The sequence below is a fragment of the Cottoperca gobio genome, chromosome 7, assembly GCF_900634415.1.
Source record: "Cottoperca gobio chromosome 7, fCotGob3.1, whole genome shotgun sequence".
NCBI lineage: Eukaryota > Metazoa > Chordata > Actinopteri > Perciformes > Bovichtidae > Cottoperca > Cottoperca gobio.
This window is the reverse complement of record NC_041361.1, coordinates 311,297-322,367: the sequence shown is the minus strand read 5'-3', so window position 1 is coordinate 322,367 and position 11,071 is coordinate 311,297. Positions and strand designations below refer to the sequence as shown.

The 11,071-nt window shown below is 40.6% G+C and overlaps 1 protein-coding gene across 4 annotated transcripts in view; it reads left to right on the top strand.

Annotated features, from left to right (window-relative positions):
- The first annotated feature begins 1,782 nt into the window (after nt 1-1,782).
- Nucleotides 1,783-11,071, top strand: part of ptpn18 (protein tyrosine phosphatase non-receptor type 18) — a 12,455-nt gene continuing 3,166 nt past the window's right edge. For 2 of the 4 annotated variants that reach the window (XM_029436241.1, XM_029436239.1), the window contains exons 1-9: nt 1,783-1,972; nt 7,017-7,125; nt 7,663-7,739; nt 7,917-8,012; nt 8,158-8,196; nt 8,498-8,566; nt 9,141-9,203; nt 10,206-10,348; nt 10,843-10,909. In XM_029436241.1, coding sequence (XP_029292101.1) covers nt 1,901-1,972; nt 7,017-7,125; nt 7,663-7,739; nt 7,917-8,012; nt 8,158-8,196; nt 8,498-8,566; nt 9,141-9,203; nt 10,206-10,348; nt 10,843-10,909 — 735 coding nt within the window. In that variant the 5' untranslated portion in view covers nt 1,783-1,900. The other 2 variants (XM_029436240.1, XM_029436242.1) reach the window with 2 other exon arrangements.

Below are 11,071 nucleotides of genomic sequence, written 5' to 3'. Positions count from 1 at the left end.
ACCTACGTAAATACAGTACATGAATACTTACCTTCGTAAATATAGTACGTGAATATTTACCTACGTAAATATAGTACTTGAATATTTACCTACGTGAATACTTACCTACGTAAATATAGTACGTAAATACGTTTGTGAATACTTACCTACGTAAATACAGTACGTGAATACGTACGTGAATACTTACCTACGTAATTATAGTACGTAAATACCTACGTGACTACGTTAGAGGAACGTTAGATATAGGCTATGTCGGCTGACAGTGAATCCTACAGCCAGTTTATTGATAACGAGTGGATAACCTATTCCTACCCGATGTTAAGATGATGCCTGACGACGGAGTAACTTATTAAACGTGTTTCTACAGTACAGCTAGCGTTCAGCATGCTAGCCGTTCTCCAGCATCAGCATGACGTGAACCAGATGGCACTTTTCCAGCTCCGTTGTCCAGACGCTCTGATACGTTTTAAATAAGTAAGTGATACGATATCAATGTTTGACATGCGTATAATAATTTGGTGACTGTGGTGGCGAAGAGGAGCAACATGAGAGCAGGTTCTTCATCACAGTGTGTTCTCCGCTAGACGTTATAGAAACTGAAGTACTCCATAAACAAGGATTCCATCAACACAAGAACCGAAACACTGCAGATGATTTATATTGCCATGATGCTGAATATTAGAGTATTAAGTATTAAAGTATTCTCACACTTTAAAATGTCCTCAAAATGCCAAATTGTCCCCATATTTTCACAGATGTCCTCACACTTCAAAAATGTCTCCGCTTTCCAAAAGTTAGTTCGGCTACTTCTGTCTCAAAAAATGTCCTCAAGTCCAAAAATGTTCCCACAATGCAACATTTCCACAGTTTCACGTCTTGTTTAGTAAATTCTCACATTTAGGGAAATATCCTGACTTTACAAAATGTCCTTAGTTTCCAAAACATGACAACAACAACATTAATTCTGTGAACATGAGATGAGTGGAGACAAGTGTCATCCAGATGGAGATTTGCCTGTAATGTATCCAGAGGTCACTAGAGGTCGCTGAGCTGCAGCAGTTAAAGTTTCAAGTTTCCACTTTTTCTCTTCATTTCATATTTCTAACTCCACTACACTTCATATTAATATTAATATTTATATATAAATACTCACTACTTGTATCTTTCCAGTATTGTCTTCATTTAATTCTTAAAAAAATGATTTTATTACATTTTTAAGAACTTTATTACATTACATGATATTATAGTCTGTGGCTGTTATATATTATAGAATTAGATTATTTTACCTTGTACATTAATTTAAAAACAGTTGTCGTTGAGGTGGAACTCATTTTGAATTATTAACTAATAATTATTGTCACTATGGATTAATCTGATTATTATTTAATCGATTGTTTGTAAATATAGTGAGAAACACCGTCACAATTACCCAGAGTGCAAAGAGACAAAGATAAAGGAAAAGCAAAAGTATGCCTATCTTTGTGTGCTGCACACGCGCACACACGCGCACACACGCGCGCACACACGCGCACACACGCGCACAGTGTTTATAAAGGTTCATTCACAGGTTAGTCGTCCTGAGGAAGGACATATATCACTGACACATAAAAAAAAACAGTGAAGTAATCGAGTTACCGTCCTAAACTTACTGCTATTTCATTCAAAGTTTCTTCACACTTCCTCCTTGTTCTTTCTCTCACACACACACACACACACACACACACACACACACACACACAGAGGGAGGTGCTCAATTATCTAGTGTTCAATTATTAACAGAGCTGACACAGACGGAGGTAAAGAGAAACTACAGAGACAGACAGACGGAGGTTTCGGTCGGAGGACGTCTGCTCAGGTGTTCGATGTTTTCAGATGTTTGTTGGATGTTATTTGATGTGACATGGAGCTGCTGACCTCCCTGATGTCCACTCTGAGGACTGTGGATCCCGGGACACTGGATCAGGAGTACAATGTGAGTTGTGTGTGTGTGTGTGTGTGTGTGTGTGTGTGTGTGTGTGTGTGTGTGTGTGTGTGTGTGTGTGTGTGTGTGTGTGTGGCAGAGCTTTTTCTAAGACCATTGATATTGTATTGTATTGTATTGATATTTGTCTGAAAAGTATTCATAAATAATAAGAAATTAAAATAAAATAAAACATTTCTTAAAGTCCCACGACAGTTTTCAGGACCTAAAAATGAAGTGAAAAAAGCTTGGGTCACTCTGGTGTCTGAGTGTTGAAGTTACACACACACACACACACACTGTGGGTGTTAAGTCTCTTGCTTTCCTGGAAAAAGCTGCTGTTAGACTGTGTTTCATATCTTGATCTCTATATTTAAATGAGCTGACGAGTTCAAGTTAAACAGTGTAAGATACAATACATTGGTTCTAAGACCACTGTATTGATGTACATGAGCTTGTGGGTTCATTTCTATTCACATATAAACATAAACCTTTTAAAACACTATTTATTTACATTTATGTAACACCTTTTTAATAACTGGTGTTTCTTCCTTTAGTCCACAGCATTATAAATGTCTGTATTAAGACTTTAACCGGAACATTATATTGAAAGAGAACTGATTGATGTTGAATACACTTTAAATAATCATGATTTGAATAAACGAAATGTTCGGAGCTTCCTCTGACTCATAAAGATCACAAGTAAACTCCACGGCACTCTTTTTAAACGATAAGCTAACGGTCTCGTCGAGTTGGTCCTAAAAAGCAACGTGCGTGTTTCTGCATCGAGCCTTCGACAGGACGATAATGTTGTCACAGTAAACGCGTCACGTTCGGCTTCACACGGCGGAACAATAACAACGCTGAGGAACTCCATGAGTCCATGAGTAAGAAGACTTTAATGCACATCACAGTTTTATTCTGTCACAAGATGCAGACGTATCGTGACATCAACCAGAGCTGCAAAGCATTAAGAACATAAAGCTGTTAACTGTCTCCTTAATGCGTCATGTAAAGAGGATGTTGAGGGGACGCAGTTCGGTTAGACGTCTGCCTACAGACGGGGCTGAGGGCCAATCGTCTCTTTCCTTCAGGAAGGTTCCAGCGGAGTGATACAACCCTCAAGTGTCGGCCGTGATAAGAGCTGTTTGAATCCTCTAACTGTGAAGGAAAGGAGCTGCAATGCTTCCTTTCTGGTCTTCTTTAGCAAAGGGAACACTGGACCTTCCTTTACCAAAGGAAAGGACATAATGCCGTCCCACAATTCCTTGCAGCAGCAACATTTAAAGCGAGTCAATTACATCCGCCGTCACTGTTTGTGCACTTTGGAAACATTAAAACTTCTTTCTGAGGCGGTGAGATGGTGTTGACAGGAATACAGCAGTGAGTTTGTCACTGTTCTCATTTTATAAGTTTTATGAATAAAGTTGCAATAAAACATTGTGTAGGTGCAGTCGGGTTCTCTTGGCACCACTGTTGTCTTTTGCTAAGTCCTTCTTTGCTTCACCTCATGATGTTTTACAACAAGGTCAAGGAACAGAGGTTAGAACTCACGAAGGACGTTATTTGTTTGAGTATTGGAACGCAACCAGAGTCCAGTCGAGGGGCCGTGAGTGTCTTCACATGCTAATAGGTTTGGACCGCAGCCTGGGACTCTGCTGCATCTGTTCGGGACACATCATCTCCTTATCCTTTTTAAAACCGTTTATCAAACTCAAAAGTATTGAACAAAGTTAATAAATCCAGTTTTAGTTCTGACGTTCGGCTTGGACTGTAAAGGAGATAAATAACTTAAGTCTAAGCATCACTACAAACCAGTGGCGGGCCGTTCACACCTAAGCCTTCAGTGATGTCCTACACAGTCCTACCTGAATTATTCCACCTCTTAATACCATCATTATGACGCCATGGCTCTAGAAACTATACATTTAGACAGAAACACAGTATAACCGAGCGTTGCATCACCCTAACAACAGAGTTATATTAATATGTACGAAACATTTAGTTGTAAATAGCATTCCCAGCAGTACAATGTGCAGTGCCTCTCGGAGGCTGTGAGCCGGGGGTACCGCTCGTAGTTAGTGATTTGAAAGTGGTGGACAAACCCTTTTCCCAGCTGTGATAGGCTCGCTAGCGTCGGGGTTGGCCGTTCTCTTCTCACGATGTCTATCTTTTCTTGAAAAGCTCGTCTTGAAAATGGCGTTGTAATGATATCTGCGACCACATCGATCTCTTCTCCTCCTTCAGCCATTGTGGGTTGAAAAAAACAGCTTGTAGAAATCTAGACAAATTAGCTCGTTCAAAGTTTGCTAGCTCTGCATAGCTCTGCCTCTCAATAGTGCGTATCCAATCAAAAGACGTGGACGTGCTGACGTTATCGTACGCCTGCTAGCTGGCCCCGGTGTCCCCAACTCGACATCTGATTGGTTAACGCCACAGTTTTGTCTCCGTTCACTTTAAGCTACAGGCGCCCGCACTGTTGCTTCTGAAGGCCTCAGGGCAGATCTCTTGGACCCTGGCAACACATCATGGCTGAAATATGATTGGATAAAAGCTCTAACATAAAGGCCAGACCTCCACATCTCCATCTGAGGCTGGAAGCAGCGCAACCAAGAGGAAAGCTATGAAATGAAGAGAATAGACTATGTGGAATAATTTAATGCATATTTGTGGAAAAATATATAAAAATTAAATGTATATTCTGATGATGTTTAGGCCAGCAGAGAAGGCCTTGCTGGCCCTGACCGCCACTGAGTAATAATAATCTCATGATATAATATATAATAGTTTAACTGTCACATTATTCTACTTTTACTACATTTTCTCTATTTATAGTTACAGAGCGTTTATCTCTGCAGCTCAAACTAAAAAAATGACGGGACATTTCAACCGTGTTTGTAGCAGTGCTGGCCCTGACGGCCCACCACTGCTACAAACACACTTTAACTCTGTGTTTCTTCTGGTCGGTGGACATGAAGAGGCTTCGTGGACGATCACGAACTCAAAGATGTTTGAGGACAAAGACTGAAACTCTGCAGAAGCTGCAGGTTATTGTTTCTCTCTTTGCAGAGCTTCACGTTATGCAACAGAGAGGACGACAGCACGGTCGCTGCTTCTGATGCTGCGCTTTGCTATTTTCAGCACCGAGTTACTAGTGTAGATATTTTAAGGTGTGATTCTGAACACACGTTTTGTTTACATCGTATGCGAGTCAGTGGTGGTGCATTTATTTTTGGACCAATGTATTGTTTTCTCCTCTCTGACGCCTGCATTTTGTTCTTTCAGCTCTTTGGTTGTTTTACTGCACTTCATACGCAGGACGAGTCTGTAAATACATCTCGTGTTCATTTCTTCACTTTCACTATTACCCTGCGAGACGTTGATAACAAAGTTAAGAATTCTGAATGAAAAATACCAATTTAATTTGTAAAGAACAATATAAATAGATTTTATTCTCTGACGCAGTGACACTCAACAGGTACGATTACAATATAGGTACAAACATTTAGGGTTAGTCATACAAGTATTATTACTATTGTTACCGTTTTTTATAGAATACATTTGTATAGAAAACAATAATAATAATAATTAATTAAAAATAAAAAATTGTAATAACAATAATTATAATTAATTAAATATAAAATAAATAGTAATAACAATAATAAATGAAATATAAAGAAATAGTAATAATAACAATAATACATTAAATATAATAAAATAGTAATAATAATAATACTTGTATGACTTCTCTAAATGTTCTTGCTGATATTGTAAATGGGATGTAATTGTAGTCTAATCTACTTCTATTGTTCTTAACAGAAATGAATGAAATCCTGAGATATCAGCAAATTATTTTTAAAAACTTGTGTGACACCTCTTAAAATCAAGAACCCCCCCTGAAGCTTTGGGGACCCCCAGTGTCCCACATTACATCCTTCTCATTTCCTGTTTCAAACGGTGTCGGGAGGTGAGTGTGCAGCTCGGCAGGTTCCTGTGTGGCTGCCGAGCTGGTTAGTCAATAATCCTGCTTCCTCATTCTCTCAGGTTAGTTCATCATTAATGATATGAGGTATGACTCGTCCGGTGTGAACACGCTGCAGATCGCGGAGTTATATTTAACCACAAACACTCACTCGAGCGCCACGTGTGGATTAATTCGCCGCTAAAAATAGTCCCCAACAAATGTTGTTTCAGGAGATTTCTGAGCCTTTGCTCAAGAGAACTGTGGCTCCCGCAGCTTTCAACCAGCAACACATGTTCTGTCGCTGCTGAAACAGGAAGTGTGTGTGTGTGCGTGTGTGTGTGTGTGTGTGTCAGAGAAAATGAGGATGTGAGTTTCAACACTTTGGAACAGTACTTTTCTTACCCATGATGCCACTGGGGTGAGCTGGCACACAGCGTCTGACTGAAGTTAATGTAAATATTCGTATACTGTAAATTCAATGTTTTTAGTGTAAAGCTGAATTTATAGATAATAAAATATATTTCTGAAGACACACTAATTATAATTAATTATTAAAAACATAATAATAATACTGTTACTTGTATTCACCTACAAACAATATCAAAAGTCACACTTCAAAATAAAAAAGTTAAATAAATAAACAGCACAAAAAAGGAAAAATATAATGTTTATAATAATTAATAAATACAAAACATGATAATAATATCACTAACAATACTATGAGCTACAGACATAATGTCAAAAGACACTTCAAAATAGATTTTGTTTTAATCATAAATAAATAGATTATAGAAAACAATAATAATTATTATTTAATTATTTAAAAAACAGTAATAATAATAATAGTATTACTTTTATGACTTCCCTAAATGTTTGTACCTATATTGTAAATGTTGTGATCTACTTCTTTAATTTAATTATCTGTTTACTTTCTGTTTGACATGAACACAGAATCCACATCTGTTTATTATATTATTCCTCTTTTCCACAAATATGATCTACTCTGTGTGTGTGTGTGTGTGTGTGTGTGTGTGTGTGTGTGTGTGTGTGTGTGTGTGTGTGTGTGTGTGTGTGTGTGTGTGTGTGAGACAGGTGGTGCGTTCACAGACCTTGCTATTAAAGAGAGATCCCAGCTTCACCACAGAAAACGGAGCTCTGAAGGAAAACATAAAGAAGAACCGATACAAAGACATCCTGCCATGTAGGACACACACCTTCCTTCTTCCCTTCCTTTTTCCATCTTTCCATGTTTCTTTCCTTGTGTCCTTCCTTCTTTCCTTTTGTCCTTCTTTCCTTGTGTCCTTTCTTGTGTCCTTCCTTCCTTCTTTCCTTGTGTCTTTCCTTCCTTTTTCCATATTTCCTTCCTTGTGTCCTTACTTCCTTGTGTCAATCCTTCCTTGCATCCTTCCTTCCTTTTGTCAATCCTTCCTTCCCTGTGTCCTTCCTTCCTTGTGTCCTTCCTTCCTTGTGTCCGTCCTTCCTTCCCTGTGTCCTTCCTTCCTCGTGTCCTTCCTTCCTTGTGTCCGTCCTTGTGTCCTTCCTTCCTTGTGTCCTTTCTTGTGTCCTTCCTTCTTTCCTTTTTTCCTTCTTTCCTTGTGTCCTTCCTTCCTTGTTTCCTTCCTTCCTTGTGTCCTTCCTAGTGTCCTTCTTCCATTAAATTCCTAGATTAGAGATTAGAATCGTGCCTTCTCTCCCTTTTTTTTATAGATGAGATTTGTGTTTTATTTATTTTGTGCAGATGATCAGTCTCGGGTGGTGTTGTCTCTGCTGACCTCAGACTTGGACTCTGATTACATCAACGCCAGCTTCATCAAGGTAAACGCTGCGTCGCTCCTTCATCATCCTCTTCGTCTTCGTCTGTTTTCATCCACATCCTATCAATAACAAGATCTTTATGTGAAGGTGTCACTATTTTTACAAACCAAACAATCTGTGTGTGTGTGTCAGAGAATAATAAATGATCCGTGTTGTAATGACGGGTGTGTCCTGCAGGGGGTGGCATCGGACAGCAAGTACATCGCCTGTCAGGCTCCTCTCAGCTCCTCCGTCACAGACTTCTGGAGGATGATCTGGCAGCACGACATCAAGGTCTCACACACACACACACACACACGCACACACACACACACACACACACACACACACACACACACACACACGAACCGTTCATGTCCAGGAATAAGTCAGGGTCACTGAAGTTAAGAATTTAATAACTTTTGCTTGTGTGTTTCAGGTGATAGTCATGGCCTGCAGAGAAATAGAGATGGGAAAGGTAATTAAAACCTCATCGGCACAGAAATTGTATTTTTATTTTGCTTTTTTATCTGCGTTTTTCATCATTTCTTTTTTTATTTTAAACTATTTTATTTATTCTTTTTACCTTTAAACTTCATCATGTAAAGCACCTTGAGAAGGTAGAAATAGAAACAGAAAAATGCAAATGTATATAATGTATACATGTGTAATTTGTGTTTACATTCTTCTCTTATAGCAGATCATTAATAATAATCTGTTATCAGTGTTGAAGCTGAATGTGTCTTTATTAAGATGAACTCTGGTCCTCTGTTGAGCAGAAGAAGTGTGAGTGTTACTGGTCTCATGTTCATCAGTCGGCTGCCTTCGGACCGTTTACTGTCTGCAACGTGAGGACACACACACACACACACACACACACACACACACACACACACACACACACAGTCATCCCACAGGTTTAATTGAAACCACCTTCTTCCTCTCAGAGTGTGTGTGTTCTTTTTCTTTCTTTACATTCATCTTGGTTCATGCTGCTTTACTGTGTGTGTGTGTGTGTGTGTGTGTGTGTGTGTGTGTGTGTGTGTGTGTGTGTGTGTGTGTGTGTGTGTGTGTGTGTGTGTGTGTTTCGGGGTCTCTCCTGCTGGTGTTTCATGTATCTCTGCTGCTCCCTGGTGGTCTTCTGTGGAACTGTTTAAAAGTCCTGCATTCAAAAAGTTTACTTAAGTAAAAGTACAAGGTCGTGGGAAGATTAATGAGAGAAGAAGAAGAAACTAAGTTCTGATACACAAATCTGTTTTCTGTTTTGATTTTTAGTGAAATATTGATAATTTGTCATTTGTTACAGTAAAATTTAAATGTATTACCTTCTGGGATGTAGTGAAGTAGAAGTATCAGGAAACATAGAAGTGAAATACTTAAATAAAACTGTATTTTAAACGTGTTGTTGCTGTGTGTGTCCAGCAGGGGGAGACGCGTCCTAATGAAGACATGGTGGTGAGAGATCTGACAGTTACGTACCAGAAGGTAACAGCTTTATTATATTACATTAGATTACTTTATATTACATTATATTATATTATATTACTTTATATTACATTATATTACTTTAGATTACTTTAGATTACATTATATTACTTTAGATTACTTTAGATTACATTATCCATCCATCCATCGTCTACATCTTATCCGGGGTCGGGTCGCGGGGGCAGCAGCTCCAGTAAGGAACCCCAATCTTCCCTTCTCCGGGCCACATCCTCCAGCTCCGACTGGGGGATCCTGAGGCGTTCCCAGTGAGGAGATATAATCTCTCCACCGAGTCCTGGGTCTTCCCCGGGGTCTCCTCCCAGCTGGACGTGCCTGGAACACCTCCCTAGGGAGGCGCCCAGGTGGCTCCTTACTAGATGCCCGAACCACCTCAACTGGCTCCTTTCAACGTAAAGCAGCAGCGGCTCTACTCCGAGTCTCTCCTGATGGCTGAGCTTCTCACCCTATCTCTAAGGGAGACGCCAGCCACCCGTCTGAGGAAACACATTTTGGCCGCTTGTACCCGTGATCTCGTTCTTTCGGTCATGACCCCTTCATGAACATAGGTGAGGGTAGGAACGAAGATCGACCGGTAGATTGAGAGCTTTGCCTTCTGGCTCTGCTCTGTTTTCGTTACTACGGTGCGGTAAAGTGACTGTAATACCGCCCCCGCTGCTCCGATTCTCCGGCCAATCTCTCGCTCCATTGTCCCCTCACTCGCGAACAAGACCCCGAGGTACTTGAAAAAACACATTTCTTGGATTCATCACTTTCACAAAAAAATTATTCTACATTTCCCCTCCTCCTCTTCCTCCTCCTCCTCGTTCTGCTCCTCCTCTTCTTCCTTTTCCTCCTCCTCCTTCTTCCTCCTTTCTCTTCCTCTTCCTCCTCTTTCTCCTCCTCTTTCTGCTCCTCCAATTCCTCTTCCTCCTCTCTCTTCTCCTCCTCTTCCTACTTGTCCTCTTCATCCTCCTCTTCTTCCTCCTCCTCTTCCTCCTCCAGGAGAGTCGTGCAGTGACTCAGTATCAGTTCTTGTCGTGGCCGGATCACGACGTTCCCTACGAGGCTGCAGGAGTCCTGGACCTGCTAGAGAAAGCCAGAGACAGCCAGGGAACACACACCTCGCCTCTGCTGATACATTGCAGGTACACACACACACACACATGCACACACGCACGTGCGCACACACACACACACGCACACACACACACGCACACACACACATGCACACACCCACTCACACACACACACACACACACACACGCACGCCTCTAAACGGTGCTAATTTCACGTCATTACTGATGCTTGTTTTTGCCAGCAGCACAGATCGCAGGTCAGATGGTCATTAACATTCAACAGGCCGTACCACACATATGGCAGCTTATCTCTCACGCACACACACACGCACGCACGCACACACACACACACACACACACAAACATGCACACACATACACACACACACTCACTCCTACACAAACATAGCAACATAGCAGGAGGCTGTGAATATGCAGCAGGTAACACCTGCTAACGATGGCACAGTTAACATGCACACTGCATCTGTTCGTGTGTGTGTGTGTGTGTGTGTGTGTGTGTGTGTGTGTGTGTGTGTGTGTGTGTGTGTGTGTGTGTTGTCACAGTGCGGGCTGTGGGAGGACAGGAGTCATCTGTGCTCTCGACTACATCTATGACCTACTGATTACCAAGGTAACACATGATAACACGACAGATGACTACAAGCCTTCAGGAGAACTTTTACTGCACTTTGTTTGTTCGCAGCGCAGCAGAAGTTTCATTATTTTACCAAAGATACATTTTCTTGTTTGTAATTTGATGTTCTAGATAATTTATTATTTTATTTTCACTCTT